Genomic DNA, 17,936 nt, shown 5'->3' with positions numbered 1-17,936 from the left:
AGCAGCATATTAAAAGGATTACATATCACAACCAAGTGGTATTTACTCTTGGAATGCAAGGAGAGTTCAACATATAAAAATCAATGTAATACACCACAACATAATTAAGGGGGAAACAAAATCATACAATCAGCTCAAATGCGGAAAAAGCATTTGATGAAACCCATTCATGATAAAAACACCCAATAAATTAGCATAGAAGGGAACTTCCTTAACATTGTTAAGGCCATACGTGAAAAACTCACAGATAATATCATGCTCAATAGTGAAAAACAGAAACTTCTCCTCCTAAGATGAGACGCCATATAAGGTTGTCCATTTTCACCACAGTACTGAAAGTTCTGGCCAGGGGAATTAGGCAAGAATGCAAAATAAAAGGCACCCAAATTAGATAGGAATAACTAACACTATCTCTATTTAAGATGACATGATCTTATATGCAGAAAATGCTAAAGAATCCACACACACCCAAAATTATTGCAGCTAATAAATTTAGCAAAGTTGCATGATACAAAATCAATATAGAAGAAAAATCAGTTTTATTTCTATATGCTAATAAACAATCCACAAACAAAATTTAAAAAGTCTCATTTACAATAGCATCAAAAGAATAAAATATCTTGGAATAAATTTAAGCAAGGAGGTGCAAGACTGGCACACTGCTAAAATAAATTAAAGAAGACTAAATAAATGGAAGGATATCCTGTGTTCATGGACTGGAAGACTTAACATTGTTAAGATGATGATAGCACCCAAAGCCATATACAGATTCAGTGCAATCCCTATCAAAATCCCAATGGTGGTTTTTGCTGAAATAAAAACAGCCATGTGAAAAATCATATGGAATTTCACAAACCCCAGGATTGCCAGAAACAATCTTGAGAAAGCAGCACAAAGTTGGAGACACATACTTCCTACCTACTACAAAGCTACAGTAATTAAAACAGTATGGTACTGATGTAAAGATAGACATACAAGCCAACAAAATAGAACAAAGAGCCCAGAAATAAACTTTGACTTGTCTTTTCAATTGATTTCTGACAAGGATACCAAGAGCATTCAATGGGGAAAGAAAAGTCTCTCTCACAAGTGGTGCTAGAAAAACTGGATATCCACATGCAAAAGAATTAAATTAGACTCTTACGTCATATACAAAAATGAACTCAAAATAGGTCAAAGATCTAAATTTGAGAGCTATAACTTTATATAAAGCCCTTGGAAGAAAACATACAGAAAAATCTTCATGTCTTTGGCCTTGGCAATGGTTTCTTAAATATAACACTAAAAGCACAAATAACAGTAAAACAGATAAATTGAACTTCATTAAAATTACAAACTTTTGTGCATCCAAGCAAAGTATTCAGAAAGTGAAAAGGCAACCCACAGCATGGCAGAAAACATTTGCAAATCACCTATCTTAGTCTAATATCCAGAAAATACAAAGAACTCCTATAACTCAACAACAAAAAGACAATCCAGTTAAAAAATGGGCAACAGACCTGAATAGACATCTAAAGAAGATAAAAATGACAAAGATGTTCAACATCATTAATCATTACAGAAATATAAGTCAACTCCGCTCCCACAGAATACCATTTGATACCACTAGGATGGCTATTAAAAAGAAAAATCTTAAGTGTTGGCAAAGACGTAGAGAAATTGAAATCCTTGTGCACTGTGGGTGGGAATGAAAAATGGTGCAGTTACTGTGGAAAATAGTTTGGTGGTTCCTCAAAAAGTTAAACATAAGAGTTACAATTTGACTCAGCAATTACACTGCCGGGTATATATGCAAAAGAAATGAAAGCAGAACTCAAACAGGTACTTGTACACCCTGCAATACTTTTGACAACAGCCAAAAGGTAGAAGCAACCAAAATGTCTATGGGACTGACGGAAGATAAGCCAAATGTAGTATACACACGTAACGTAATATTATTACACCGTAATAAGCAAATTCTGAGACATGCTACAGCTTGGATGAGCACTGAAGACATTTCGGTAAGTGAAACAACCCAGACACAAAAGAATAGATATTGTACAATTCCACTTCACAGAGACAGAAAGTAGATTAGAACACTGTGGAGGGAGCTAGGAGTTACTGCTTAATGGGTTCACAGTTTGTTTCCGGTGTTAAAAATTCTGGAAATAATGATGGTCGTACAACATTGTAAATGTAAATAATGCCATGGATTTATACACTTAAAAACAGTTAAAATGGCAAATTCTATGTTACAGCTTATCAACTCCCCCAAATGAAAAAAAAAAAAAATTCTTACAGTGCATAAAATTTCTCCAGGTGTTTGTGGGGGAGAATAAGTAGCTAAGGGTAGGAAGCCTCCAGAGGGAAACCATGTATCCTCAGCCCAAAGACAGGCTTCTACGTTCCATCACCCAGAAGAAAAATAAATGGCCAGCACATGCACCTAAAGCATCAGGTATAAAATAGGCTTGCAAGGGGAAACAGAGAGGCATGTCTTTGTGGAAGAGAGATGGCACACAGAGGGTCAGGTGCAGGCTGAGTTTTGTTGTGCCTGCCAAGCTCTGCCTAGGAAAGTGTGAGGTGTGACTGTGTTGCCATGACTGACCATATGAAAATCAGATACTAGGGTTGGGTCAAGAACTCTTGAATTTAGGTCTGCCCAAAGGTCTATCTTTGGAGAAGGCATTAGAGGTACTGGATGCCTACTAATCACAAAGCAATGGAGATGTTTTCTACCACTGCAGTTGACAGCATCCAAAGATGGCTGCCTTCTCCCTTATAGAGATGGAATTTACTTCCTCTCCCTTAAAAGAAATCTAGCCCGGCCCAGTGACTCCAACCAAAAGAACTGGGCAGAAGATACATTGTGGTAGGCAGTCTCTAAAAATGACCATCAAAGTTCACTACCTAGGGTATTCACAGCCTTGTGTAATCCCTTACCCCTGAGGATGAGGTGGACTCATTAACACTCTTCTGAGATTAGGTTATAAAAATACTATGGTTGCCATCTTGAATGGGCACTCTCTCTCTGACCACTCCCACTGAGAGGGCAAGCTGTCATGTGATATGACAAGCAGCCATGTAAAGGGACCCACGAGGCATGGTGAGGAACCACAGCCCTAAGACCAACAGCTTGTGACCGATGCCTGTAAAAAACTGCACAGTGAACATGGAAGGGGATCCTTCAACTCCAATGGACTCTTGAGATGATTACAGCCCCCAGCCCCAGCTGACAACTTGACTACAGCCTGGTGAGAGATGCTGAGCCAGAGGCACCCAGCTCAGTCACTCTCAGATTCCTGCTATAGAAACCATGAGACAATAAATGCTTATTATCTCAGCCACTAAGTTTTGGGGTAATTTATTAGACATTCTAGGACTTCTAAGACCAGGCCTTTGATCCTTCCCCTTAGAACCCAGCCAACATGTTGTTAAGAAGCCCAAGCCATGTGGAGCAGACACGTGGACAATAACCAAGTTGCTCATGTTGACAGCCCCTGTTAGAACAGAAATTCCAGACATGCCATCCCAGTCAACTGACCGCCATTTAAGCCATCCCAGCTGAGGCCCTTGACATCACGGAACAGAGAGAACTATCCCTTCTATGGCCTGCTGAACTTCTCACCCACAGAATCATTAAGCATATAAAATGGTAGTGGTTTAAGCACTAAAATTTGGGTGGCATGTTACGTAATAATAAATAACCAGAACAACCACTAATTATTAGGATTTGCAGTGAGGCAACAGATCATACAGGGTAGAGATCTGGGACATGGGGACTGCTCTACTGAACCCCAGCAATTCATTCATGAATGGTGGCCAAGTGGACAGTGTCCTGCTTAGGGAGTAGAGGATGGGGTGCATAAGGAAATTATCCCATGGTCACAATCTATCTCCAATTCTAAGTCCAACAGGCACTGTCTTAGAAATATGAGCTGTTGCTCAGAGACAACAGCTTAAGCCAGGCCCACTGAAGAATAAGAAATTCCTTGCATGTGTTCTGTTGGAATCAGAAATCTCCAAACTAAAAGGCTTTACAAAACTAGTATCTTGGTTGCTACTAAGGAAGGCAGGACCAATATTTTCCAGCATTATTCAGTAATACCTGTTCACCATAGGAGAAGTTGCCAAATCCCTGCCTCTAACAGATCTAAAATAGAAAAGCTTTATCAAACTGAATGAATTAAGGCAATGTTAAATATTTAGAGAAAAGAACAGTACTATTCATATTAAAGTGACATTGATAAATAGTCAATGTTGCAACAAACTATGAAAACAGACTTTCTGATAGACAGCTGGTGGTGACCAGTGTAGGGTAGGCTGCTTTTGGAGAGAGCTTCCTTCCTCAGAAAAAAAGTCTGTCAAGTGTTGTGAAGTGTCTAATTTTAAATAAAGGTAGTCATTCATCTCAAAGCTTCCAGACCTTTCAGGAATGTTATCAGAAATCACATGATATAATCCTATTCCTCCTAAGCAAAAGTGTTAAGACCATCATTCCCTGTATCCATAAACTAAGAGGAACAAGAGTGGGGAGAAAAAGTCTGTAAATGTGCTGTGTGTCTACATTAGCAAGGCTGGACTTCAAGATCTCAGTGTGCACACTCTGAAACTTCCTAAGAGGCTGGACTGCATGGACCTGGGATTAGCAACAGCATTTGCCAAATGCTGTTCTTCAACTGCCAATCAGCCACTCCAAATCAGTAGCACTAGCTTCTGCCTGGGAAACTTCACAAAAATTCAGTTGCCTCCAAGATCCAAACAGTAGAAGCTCATTAGTGGCCTATTCAATAATATTCAAAACATGTGTACTAATTAACAGTCTGTGATGCCAAGTGAGACATGGTCTAATGCACTTGATGTGAGGTGTACTACATACTGGTACCTGATTCACCTACAAACAGAGTAAGTGTCAAGTCATGGAATACAGATTCCTGGGAGAAGCTATGCAATGATGCTGCCACAGTGCAGCTGCAACAGACACCAATTAGCAAACATTCAGCTAATTCATGATCTAGCAAAGTAGTATTTCATATCATCAATGCTAGTCTGACTAATGATGATGCTGAAAAATAGCATTCTTGTAGTAAATACTTTATATTGTATCGTCTTTAAAGAGATATTAATAATGATTTAAAAAATACTACTGGAACACGTACCAAAAGAGAAACGTATATGATCATTGTTAGAATACCAAAATGGAACAGAGGAATCTACAGAACCCAGAAAATGTACATTTAATTAGGGAACATTTAGGGGATAATTTGTCACAAAGATAAATGATGTAAAGGACTAAAGCACAGAGTACAAAAGGGCAAACGCTCTTTCCCTTCCTTTCTGATAAGTCCCACATTAACACATGTGCAGGTGGCACAAACTGGTCTGCATTTGGCAGGCTTCCTGTATCCATTAGCAAATAGATATGCTACAATGAAGAAATGCTTTTCCAGACATTTTGGTAAGGATTATGAATCCATTATCAGACAAAACTAGTTACAAATGTACCTCTTTTCAACTAGATTATAATGCAAGGAATAAAACTACCTTCCCCTGAAACTGAGGGAGGTGTGCAGTAGCCTGGGAGACAGGGTGAAGGTCAATAAGTAAATCTCAGCCATTTGTCGTTTAAATGTTTCAACAAAACAAGTGCTGTTTTCTGCCCACAGATGATTTTATTAATCAGTGGTTCTGGCAAACAAGACCACTAATTGCAGTCCTAGAAAGCCATATTGGTTTATATAAGGCTCAGGTACATTTATGTTCTGACCCCTGCAGGGGACACTGTGATGTAGTTTTGGGGTCATACAACTAAGACCCTCATGATTAAGGATGATCTTATCTCCACAGTGACTCGTTTACTCACCCTATATTTAAATTCTTCTCTTCTCTCCCCTTCTCTGGCTTTTTAATAGATTTAAACAAAATGGCTATCGGTCTCTGACTTCAGTGATTTCTGTCATCAACCATTCAGACCTCTTCCTCATTTCTCACCATCACTGTGCGATCCATCGGCCTTGTACGATTCTTGGCCAATGGCCATATTAATTTTCTACTTGAAAGGACACAAATAGAATAGTGCTTATGACGAAGGTAGTCAGAGGAGCTTGGGGAATAGCTTTTCATCTTGCTGCATAGCAATTAGCTCGGCAAACTGAAACAGTCACACGATTGGTTCTGATACCTAGCCAAAATTGCCAGAAGAAAAAAACTCATTCTGTTGGGGGTGTTAAATGGCTTTTTAAACAGTGACTATCACGGTTGTATTTGCCCTTTTGGAAACGGTACGGGCAGTGTGACATCAGAGATCTGTTTCCATGGTGATTATTAGTGATGGCATTTCAGATGTTGTGGTTAGCTTCTCCAGTATAATTCCTTGCACTTTAGATCGTGAGAGAGGAGAGAGAAAAAACACTCATCTTAACATTTTTAAAAGAAAGAATGCTGATCATCCAAGTAGATAAACATGGTTTTTAAGTAAATACAATTTGTCAACCTTGAACAGATGTGTGTTGACAGAGATATATGGGCTAAACTGGCAAATGATACCACTTGGAATTAATAGGGACTAATTAATTGCTTAGATATTTGGCAGCAATTAGCTGTTATTTCCTGCCTACACATTATTTTATAAACTGATGGTTCTTATAACACTGATTTGTCCATTTTTATATGTAGAAAAAGAATATTTTCTTACTGTGAAGTAATTAGTCTTGAGTGATGAACTAATCGAATATTTTCTTACTGTGAAGTAATTAGTCTTGAGTGATGAACTAATCTGGAGTCTAACTAGGAAGAAACTTATCTTCCTCTGCAGTCAAAGGCAATCAACGAGGGGAAGGTGAGAGTTTCCCAGCCCAACACAAAAATTCCTGCAGGGCAGGGCAACACTGCATACGACTCTTCATTTCAAATGTGACCCCTTGATACATGGTGATTTTGATGCTGATGAAACTAAATATTTCATTTTTGCTTTCGTTTTCACATTTAGAGTTGACGGTTCACTTTCAAATGCAGTTCAAAGGAAATAACAGAATAAACTTAAAGGCTTCTCTTTCAAGAGAAATTGCTTCATTTAATTTTGATATACCAGAAAGTTTTCAATTTTCTCATGTAGCCATAAAGGGAGCTGTCTTTTTAAAAAGATAATCTGCTATAAAATACACAGTGTATACTTACAAACAAAATCTAGTGAAGTAGCACAGATAAGAAACCAATTTGTTTTTAAATATGGAAAAAAGAATACCCAGAGTCTTTCTGTAGTGACTCAAATCAGATCTACTGTGTAGCTAATAATATTGTCTAGAGGCAGAATCCAACATTATAAACCCAAGTTATAGAGAAAATCTCCTGGCAAGATGAAGGAAAGTCATAATGAATCAAAACACAATTAAAAAAATTCTACCTAAACTTATTCTTACATAAGAGTAACCAAAATGATAAATTATTCTGTCTTTCCCTTACTCAGGCTTACTAGCTATGCCAGGACAGAATATCTAGGCCACCACTGTGTACAATTTATACAGAAGCCTGAATAGCTGGAACAAGGACAGATTCACAAACTGAGGACAAGGTCAGAAAAAAAGGAGAACACTGAGGTCAAACAGTGTCAACAGTTGTGACCTAAGTTAATACTTATTCACAGATCACAGGATGAACTACCTATGGGAAACTAGCACTATTTTCATGAGCAAACACCCAACCTACAATGAGACTGAGATCTACTGATGAAATTAAAGGGTCTCTTAACATGGCATCAGAAAAGGACCCACCTACAGTTTAATCAACAAAATGAAATTGGTCATGTTTAGAACTAAAGAAGATTCTAAGGGGTAGAATTCTAGAGTGAGAACTGGAAAGGATAACCACATCCACTTGTTTTCAATAAGGAAATAAAGGCCTATGGCCAGCAAGTAAAATTATCCTAGATCACAAGAAGAGCTACTGGCAGAGCAGGAATGGAATCTGGGCAACCTGTCCTCCCCCTGGCCCCCAAATCAGTGCCTCTTTTCAGCTAATCTAGTAAGGTAACTTTGACAAAATGCAGCCCATGGACACCATAAAGAGATTTTCATTCTAAGGATTAACTTAGAATAACTATTTACAAAAAACGAAAACACATGCACACACATAATTGTACTCAACATCAGAAAAACCAAAGTCAAAATGCAAAAACTGGAAAAACACGTTAAAACCATGACATAATAGTAAGCTCTTCATATCTGCCCTCCTCGAAGTTCTGAATAATAGACTTCTCCGGCATCTGATTCAGAAACTTACATAGAAGAGTAATAGATTACTAAATTGGAGAAATAAAAAGGCATCATCCAGACAGGTTCTTAGTTCTTTCATTTGAAGGGTAACCAGAGCTTAAGTCAAACAGAAAGTCAAGGCCTACGCAGTTTCCCCTATAGAGAGCAATGATGGGGCTTTGAGGCAGGGTAACAGGAAGTAATGCTTATGGTAGCCTCCCTCCTGAACTCACTAGAGTTCCAAGAAGGCATTACAGGGCTGTTCCTACAGAAACTCACTGGTCAAGAGAAACCTCTTGTGTAGAAATGAAGTAGACCTATTGTACCAGCTGATACAGAGAAAGGTTCTTCCCTGTTACTTTGAGCAAGTCTCTTCTTGTTATTTGAGAAACTCTACAAGCAGATGATCTGAAATGGAGCCATTATTTAGATGATGATAAAAAGCTAGGGAGATGGATATGGCAGAAAGAGGACAGATGCCGATTTCCACTTAGAAAATGGCAATCACCCCGCAAAGAAGAAGCAGAAACTGAGGCCCTTATGAGCAATTGGATATGACCTCAGGCAAGTTAGGGGTCCTCTCTGCATGCAACATTCTAAAAAGACACAGATGTCACGAAGGCAGATGAAATAATGTAGAGCGTGATAGAATGTGCACGCTCTTCAGTTTTAACGTTGATTAGTTTCCCACAGACACCACACAGTCACATGACTATTATCAGACTAAGTGCAGCACTGCCAGGATCACAGAGTTTTGTCATTATCTCCGTGACTGAAAAGAATACATTTGGAAGAGAATACTCAAGCCTTGCTTGTGTACAAAGTGTGGTGTGAAGACAGCATAGGTATCACGTGGGAGGTGGTAAGAAAAGTAGGCTCTCAGGCCCCACCCAGGCCCACTGGGTCAGAGTCTGCATTTCACAACATCTCCAGGTGATGTGGAGGCACACTGCAGTATCAAGTACTTTACTAGAACACTGACAGTGCTCTGGCAAAAGGGACCTGGGAAATTTCAGGTGTTCTCAACTTCACACAGATGCATGTGCAGAAGGGGTTCCAAGTCAGTCTGGCCCTTGCCTGGTACTCCTGGTCAACCACAGGTTAAACAGTTGAGAGGTAAACTTTTTTATTACAGGTAAGAGTACGAATCAGGTGACCCTTGTTTAGTTACCTCTTCTTTGAAAGATAACAGAAAAAAAAATAATAAAGCTAGATGTTTAAAAAAAAAAAAAGCTTTAGGTCTCTCTCTGGAGAGCGCCAAAAACCTCAACCACACTAAATGTTATAAGTGAGCCTGAGTCATTACATTTTCATAATTATAATCATTAAAACCTGAACATGGGTATTGATTTATTGATTGGCAACAACTTATTGATTTTTTTTTTTTTAAAACCTCCTTTCAACTTTCATTTTCAGAAGAGATGATTTTCTCAGAAGGCATATTTTAGCTTTAGGAATGTATTAGCCTTATGGGAAACCAAACATGCTGGATAGAAAATAGCCTCCATTTTGATCCTGGCTTTCACCCTGTTGGCTTCTTACTGGGAGCAGCCATGTCTGAGGATACAGTATGAAACAGCAGATGTGAAGGGGGGTCTACGTCCTTTCTTGCTCCACTCACACAGGCTGCACCGAGTTTTCCTTTTCATGCCCACTTCCCCAGTGACCTGCTGTCCTAGCTAAGAAATGGGGATGCTCCTGATGGGGTTCAGAACACACTACCCCAAAACATGGTGCCTTGGCATACTGAGTATCCTAAGGTGAATCAGAAAATGGCAGATGTAGGAAGGACCCTCTGACCTTCCCCTTCCTTCTCTCCTGATGCAGGTCATGAGATGCTCATGAGAGAGATGCCCTCACACCATGGAGCAAACAAACACCTTCATTTGTGAAGGCGGAGGGGCACCTTGAGGAATCTGAATGAACAGGCCTTGCTAAACGTCCCTATTTATCACCCTTGGCTCTTACTCCTGTGTTCTGTCATATTTTCCCATGCTTTGCACTTGTATAATACTCAGGTTTAGCCATTTCTCTGGGTCTCTACTTCCTTATAAAGGCTTCCCTGTTTCATAAAATGTATATGAAATAAGCGTGTATGCTTTTCCCCTGTTAATCTGTCTTTGTCAGTTTATTTTCAGACCCAGACAGGGACCCTAAGAGGGCTGCAGAAAACTTTTTTCCCTAGTACACTCCCAAACAGGGGAAAGATGTTCCCCATGGTCAAAGTCACCGAGAACAAAACTGAAGGAGCAAGAATTCAGCCTTTAAACAGCTTGTACTGGCAACTAAGGTTCTATTTTAATTTCTGAACAACAGTGATAATCTCCACAACAGTGGAAAACATCCATGATTTCCTCCTGTCCGTATCATCAAATTCTATTTGCTCAGGTAGAGTAACTGGGCACAGCAAGAGAGAGGAGGTGACCATGTGACAGAGAGTGCAGAAAAGGGGACATGGGTCACAGGTCCTGACTCTCAGAGCGCTTGGAAAGTTCTATTGCACTAAAGTGCTTCTGTGAATTTTGTTTGAGCACAAGTCCTTCACCAGTCAGCTCAGCCCAATTTTGAACATAATAACCATCAACAGGGGCAAGAGGATAGCAATATAGTTTTCACTGTGGTGCCAAGTTCAAAATGAGAAGGAATCATGCACTTCACCCTCCCCAAGTTACCTGATATCACAGCGATTTTCCCAGATCCATGTTCTTCTCTAGCTATTCTTTCTGCTTCCTCCATCAGCAGCATGCCAAATCCCTGCATACAGCAACAAAGGGGAGTGGGAATTAAAAAGGAAGGAAGTTCATTAAGAGGGGTCCATAAAACAAGAAGGCTATACTTTAGTAGTTGCTAAAATCTGTTAAAATAAGAGTGATAAAAGCCCAATTATGGGAGAAAGGAAAAAGAAACCAATCAAACCAAAGGTACACTGTAGCAGACAATTTAAAAAGGTGTAACTTTCGAACAAGAGCTACCAAAAGGTATTTTGTGGATGATGTAACCTACACACAGGAAGACAGTAATTCCCTTGAACAAGAGCTACCAAAAGGTAATCTACATACAGGAAGACAGTAATTCCCTCCTTACACACAGGAAGACAGTAATTCCCTCTTATCTTTTTAGACAAATTAGGCAATCCCTAAATGATGGACGTCTTGGGCAATACGTCTTTTATTTATTAGTAACCTCTCTACTTTTTTTTTCTTTGATACGGAATCTCCCTCTGTTGCCCAGGCTGGAGTGCAGTGGCTCAGTGCATTGGGTGAGATCACTCTGGCTCAATCTCAGCTCACTGCAACCTCCACCTCCCGGGTTCAAGTGATTCTCCTGCCTCAGCCTCCCGAGTAGCTGGGACTACAGGCACAGGCCACCACGCCCAGCTAATTTTTTTATTTTTAGTAGAGATGGGGTTTGTTTCACCATGTTGGGCAGGCTGGTCTCAAACTCCTGACCTCAGGTGATCCACCTGCCTCGGCCTCCCAAAATGCTGGGATTACAGGTGTGAGCCACCACTCCTGGCCACCGCTCTACTCTCTAAACAAGTTGAGAAACCAGGCAAAATTATTAAATCATCCATTTTAGAGCTTATATCATATCCATCATTAGGTTTTAACTCATTTTCTGGAAATTTTACAAAGTTAATTATTAAGGTAGGTTGTCTAGGATTAGAATAGGGTTCCCCTATGTATAATATGCCTTAACCTTAGGAAGTGTTTCGATATTTCATAAGTGCTTTCCCATCACCATCTAGCTGGACTCCACAATAAGCTGACCCATATGAGATTGCCAGTATTAGACATTCTTACTTTCAAAAATTCTAATTGCAGGCTGGGCGCAGTGGCTCATGCCTGTAATCTCAGCACTTTGGGAGGCTGAGGTGGGTGTATCACCTGAGGGTCAGGAGTTTGAGACCAGCCTGGGCAACATGGTGAAATCCTGTCTCTACTAAAAATTCAAAAATTAGCTGTGTATGGTAGTGCACGCCTATAATCCCGGCTACTAGGGATGCTGAGGCAGGAGAATCACTTGAACCTTCAAGGCGGAGGTTGCAGTGAGCTGAGATCACACCACTGCACTCCAGCGTGGGTGACAGAGCAAGACTCTCTCAAGAAAAACCAATTCCATGTGGTTCAATCTGATATGCTGCAAATGACTGAAATCTGTTTGTCCTTTTCTCCCAAAAGGGTACAATTTGGAAAGAAAACATCTCCGAACAAAATTATTAAATCATCCATTTTGGAGCCGGCTCCTCTGTTTCTACGCTTCTCTTTCTCCTCTCCTCCTCCTCTGCCTCTTCCTCCTCTCTTCACCCCATGCCTTTTCTGTTTTCCTACTTAGGCAGTTTCTTAGATGTCAAATAGAAATGGAATACAGGATACCTGATGCTGAAATTTGGTAGGATCCCGGCTGCTCACAGGGACCACACTTCCATACACATGCAGCTCTCGGACTATGGAGACGCCTCCTCCCAGTTCAAAACGGAAGGTTTCCTCTGAACACTTGCGTAATCGTAGGAGTCCAATCAAAATGTCTTGATCTGGGTCTTCGTACGACAAGAATGTTTCCCAGCCACCATTTGCAACATAATCTCTCCTTACCAATTCAACCTGTTTAGTAAAAGGCCACAAAAAATATTCAAAATTAAAGAACCAAATTCATTTTTGTAATTGTATGTATTGATTTAAGCTAATATCTAGTTAGGGATAAGGTAAGAATAATCACTAATTATGTTTCTTTTTACTTGTCTACTCTGAAATAGCACCAAGATTAAAGTTCACACCTTATTCTTGGACTACTATAAAAGGAAAACAACTGTATAATTTCATAAATACTTGAACTTCATTAACCTTGAGACTCTTACAGAGATCCAACTCAGTAAAGGCTTCCACACATTCAACTCTCCATGAAGAGTCTCTAATGCAAAATTTCACACCCTGTCACATGTGTAGCTCTCAGGAGCACCCCTTTGCCTCAAAACTGCCAGGGGCTGAATGGTCTGGGTTTCATCTTCTACTCCTTATCACCTCCACTGAAATATATCTTTGGGGAAGAAAAATGTGATGCTGGTCACCTGCACCTTGATGAAATTTCCAGGAAGTATGGCATCCCACAGGGCACTTAAAATATACACAATTACGGGCTTAACAGATTAAAGAAAATTCAATCGTGGAGTGTAGCTTCTAGGGGGAAGCTTTGTGGTAGCAGTCTGCACAGGCTCTTGGCTCTTCAGCTCACTGTACAAATGGCTCTTATACTTTGCCTAAAGAGAAGCCATATGTAACAATATGTGTGCACAGAGAAGGTATACCACATGGACATGGCCACACTCAGAAACACTCAGTAAATGGGCAGAAGGTAACCAGAGCAAGAACAATTCAGACCAACACACATTCCTTCTCAATAATGTTTGCTAAATAGCTGAACCGCACAAATTGTGTTGGGTCTATTTTTTCCCTCAAAAGGTCCTAAATGTGAAAAACGTCAACTAAATAATTCATGCTGAGAACAGAAACATCAATGCAGAGATCATCTGATTCCAGCCTTTCTCAAATGGGGTTCTACAAGACAATCAAATCCTACAGAAAATCCGGCATACAGCTAGACATTATACAAGTATAAGAGAGAAGTTAATTCACTGCATACCATGAATTCGTTAAGGCATTACACTTAATTCTTGTGGAGCCCCTGTAGATAAGGGCTGATCTATTCATTCGCTTATCACCATTGGGAAACCGTTGAACAGTTACAAGTTACACATAAAGAGAGAAGCAGATCATACTGTGCTCTTCCCGAATGGAGCTTGTAGTCACAGGGGACTATTTACAATTAAATTAATTAAAATTAAATTAAAAATTTAGTTCCTCATTTGTACAAGCCACATTTCAAGCGCTCAGCAGTCACCATATTGTATAGCTCAGATCACAGAACATTCCCAACACTGCAGAAAGTTCCATTGGACAGTGCTGGGCTAGAATGAGGTTCAGACTTCGTTTTCCTAACCTGGCTCTTCTAGAATTCTCCTATTTGGCTTTCATGGCTTGACACTGGTATCTAATCCTCAGTTAGTCTCTGCTCTTAGTTATTCGCTTCTGGGGCTCTGTCTTTGGTAAAAACATGTGGGCCCAGGCTTGGCAATGATATAAAGACAGGACCCGGTCCCTTACAAAATGAAAAGACTAACCTGGTATGGCCGTACTTTGTGATGAATTTCTTGGATTCCAACTTCTCTGGTTCTCACATCTCGACACTGTCAAAAAAAAAAAGTGGTGGTGAGGGGCCACAAATGTAAAACTGGTAACCAATTCAATCTTTATTTTTATTTAAACCTCTCTGCCAAACCCCGGGCTCAAAATTAAGTTTGTACATAACTTATAGTAAAAGAGGTGAATTTCAAAATCAAGCCACCTTTAATCAATTTGAGGATGGGGAAGCCAGAGTGAGAATGTATGAAGTAGTATTGCTTTTAAAATAAATTTAGAATTCCAAAAAAATCAATATATAATATAATCTTAGCAGTAAAGAATGTAAGTCACGAAAGTAAAAAACAGGTTTGCCTGGGGGATATAACTATCTGAAAGTACAATCCAGAAGTACGCACACAGAAGAGTAAAAAGTAAATTCCTAAATTTTTAAAACCCTCTCCATTTTATGGAAGTTAACATTTTTAGCATCACCGTACTTCTATCATTTTAGGAATATCAAAAAAGTACATGTGAAGATGGCCTTTTTTTTTTTTTTTTGCAAGATGGACACTGCGGAAGAAAGGATGAAGGGAAGGGAAGGGAGGGGTAGGGATGGGAAGGGAAAAGAAAAGAAAAGAGAGAGAGAGAAAGAAGAAGAGAGAAAGAAAGAGAGAAAGAAAAGAACGAACCTAGAGCTATATATTACATACTCTGAAGCACAATCACAAATGGCTCTTTGAATGTCTGAGGCAGCACAGAGCTACCTGCAGATGATGCCAATGCAATGCCTGGTCTGCATGGCCAAGCATCTGTGATGTGGCTCTCGCTTCTATTCCACAACCCACAGTGCATGCTATGCTACCAGACATTTACAATGACCAATGCTTTTCATTATTATAAATCCTTGTAATTATTCAATTATACATCATATCCTATGGTGTTATTTCCCCCCATAGAACAAACCATAAACATTTCTTCCAGTGAGAAAAGATCACTGTAGGAAATTTGATGACGTTGCGTAAGCTTTTCTACTAATAGTATATTTATGAAGGACTGTTATATATGTACAGAGTTCCAGGAGAAAAATAAGAGCTCTACTAAAAATACAAAAAAATTAGCTGGGCGTGGTGGCGCACACCTGTAGTCCCAGCTACTTGGGAGGCTGAGGCAGAAGAATTGCTTGAACCCAGGAGGTGGAGGTTGCGGTGAGCCGAGATTGCGCCATTGCACTCCAGCCTGGGTAACAAGAGCGAAACTCCGTCTCAAAAAAAAACAAAAAAGAAAAAAAGAAAAACAAGAAAAACAAGAGCTTATTATTCAGTTGTAGAAAACTAAAGCTACTTCCATGCCCCAGGAACTAGCTGAAAATAATGCTTTGCTGATGCAGAGTCCATGAATTCCAGTAAACAAAAATTGTACAGCAGATGAAGATAAGAAATCTCTGTAATTATTAATCTACTTAATGCAGCTGCTGGATAGAACTATAGTAGTTCTATACATAAGCTAGCATGGGAATGTATTACTATTCCATGTTCTTAATGAACACCTGCATGCTGGTTTTTTTTTTGGCATGATTTTTAAAGGCAGAGATTGGTGTGTGCTTATTTTCTGCTAAACATGTTGCCTATAGAAACTAGATATCTTTTGGCTATGACTGAATTCCAGCCTTTAGACTCAATCCCAGCTTACCTTAATAGAGACTAACAAGGCTTATAAGGGGCAAGAGTTAAAGAAGATGGATTGACAATGAGACTGTTGGGATAAGCAGGCCAGGCCAGTCACCTTGGCCTTCTTGGAGGTGAGAGGAGGTGGACAACAGGGACAGCCGGAGCTTGGGAGGCACAGCAGGCACACAATCTTATTTGGTGCCATTAATTGCCATAAATGCATTTGCTATTTTTCTAGAACATAAAATTGTTCACTTTTTTTTTTGGTAGAATAAGCCAATAATGTTCACAAACTCTCCGTTGAACAATTTTCTGAAAAATTTTCTCCATAATAATTTGAGTGAGAGAAGAAAATGTCTTAGGTCTACAAACACCTGTGTACAAATATGTACTCCTTGGAACCATGTCTTTCAAAGTGGGGTCCACGTCTGAACTGGGCATGAGAACCACGTACCTAGTGCTGGATAAAGATCAGTCCCATCCCAACCTACTGATCCAGAATCTCTGAGGGCAGATCTCAGGAGTCAGCCCTTGGTCTCAATATCACTCCTGGTTTAACCCTTCAGCAGCTCTTAGAAGTTCCTGAGCACTGAGTTTCAAACCTTGCTATGACTTAAGAATCTCCCACAGAGACTGTGAAGTTGCAGGTTCTTGGGCTTTTTGTACATCCTTGGCCAGCACAGAGGAGGTGCTTAGTAAATATCTGTGACCAAAGAAGGGACTTTAATGGCCAGAGCGATGGGAGAGTGGTATATGTAGGGCCACAGGAGTCCTGGTAATTATTTCATGCACATGATCCTTGTCTTTTCAAATGATACTTTCTTTTCAGGAATCACATCTCCTTTTTCTTCAGTCAAGAACTGAACACCTAATACTTCAAAAGAAAAACTGGTTTGAGAAACTGGAGTGGAGCACGCAGTTGGCACTCCGAGCAGGCAGAAGGAAGCAGAAGGGAATGAAGGAACAGGTGCAGCCTCTGCACCACTGGCTTTAGCTCCAACATGGGCTGGTGACCATGCCCTTCAACATCAGAGGGCTTTCAGACCTGACCCGCAAGTCTAGTTTTCGGTGTGATAGCAGAAGAGTCTTTTGTATTTCAGATTCCTTTTTTTTTCTACAGCTGTGGCCTGACAGCCATATTTACTCTTACCTGTATTCCAAGGTCTTTCATTCTTGCAAGTGCCAGCTCTCTCAGGTTACCATGCTCTACTCCTGAGCTGACTAAAGGCATTGGAATATCCCTGTACAGGAGAAAAACATAAGCTATTGCAAAATAGAAATCATTCTCCACAGCAGTAAGGCAAGGATGTTAAGGAGAAGAAAAAAAAAACAAGAACAAAAACAAAAAAAGCAAGAAGCCTATGAAGCAGACCAGGAAATCAGAGGTGAAGCTTCCCAACAAGGAGCTTCTCTAGGCCTCAGCTTTGCATCAAGGAAATTATGATTTCCCCTGACCTCTTGGGGTTTCTGTGAAAGGCAGCTGATGGAAATCACTTTATAAGATTACAGAGTGCTAAACAAATGTCTGAATGCCCAATAACCATTTGTAAAGCTTTTTTGAGTCAAGAGACATTTGTACCAAGTAAATCAAGAAATATTTTTTTTTCCTTTACAAAATTTGTTCAACAACATAGCTTACACTTTCCCATACAGCTGCTGAATGACAAGTAACTGGGATGCTCAAAAGCCTGGCTTAGCCAGCAACTGGTCTCAAACAGTCAATCTTTTTTTCCTTGTTTCTCAGAAATCTAAGTTAAAAGTGACTGTGCAGTAGAAGAATAACAGCTTGCCTAAAGATAGGAGGAAATAAAATTTATTTCCTGGCATTAATACAGCATAAAGTGCCAGGCATCAACTTCCAT

At 39.9% G+C, this 17,936-nt stretch overlaps 1 protein-coding gene across 1 annotated transcript in view; it reads right to left on the bottom strand.

Annotated features, from left to right (window-relative positions):
- The window catches only part of ELP3 (elongator acetyltransferase complex subunit 3), a 95,343-nt gene that overhangs the window by 15,287 nt on the left and 62,120 nt on the right, over positions 1 to 17,936 (bottom strand). Inside the window, exons 11-14 of the mRNA XM_021665161.2 lie at positions 17,225 to 17,315; positions 14,407 to 14,472; positions 12,605 to 12,832; positions 10,901 to 10,982 (exon numbers count right to left, since the gene is read on the bottom strand). Coding sequence (XP_021520836.1) covers positions 10,901 to 10,982; positions 12,605 to 12,832; positions 14,407 to 14,472; positions 17,225 to 17,315 — 467 coding nt within the window. The remainder of the gene's footprint in view (positions 1 to 10,900; positions 10,983 to 12,604; positions 12,833 to 14,406; positions 14,473 to 17,224; positions 17,316 to 17,936) is intronic.

Source organism: Aotus nancymaae, unplaced genomic scaffold (genome assembly GCF_030222135.1).
Source record: "Aotus nancymaae isolate 86718 unplaced genomic scaffold, 86718_ANA_hifiasm-v0.15.2.pri h1tg000079l, whole genome shotgun sequence".
Taxonomy (NCBI): domain Eukaryota; kingdom Metazoa; phylum Chordata; class Mammalia; order Primates; family Aotidae; genus Aotus; species Aotus nancymaae.
This window is presented reverse-complemented; position numbering and strand designations above follow the sequence as displayed.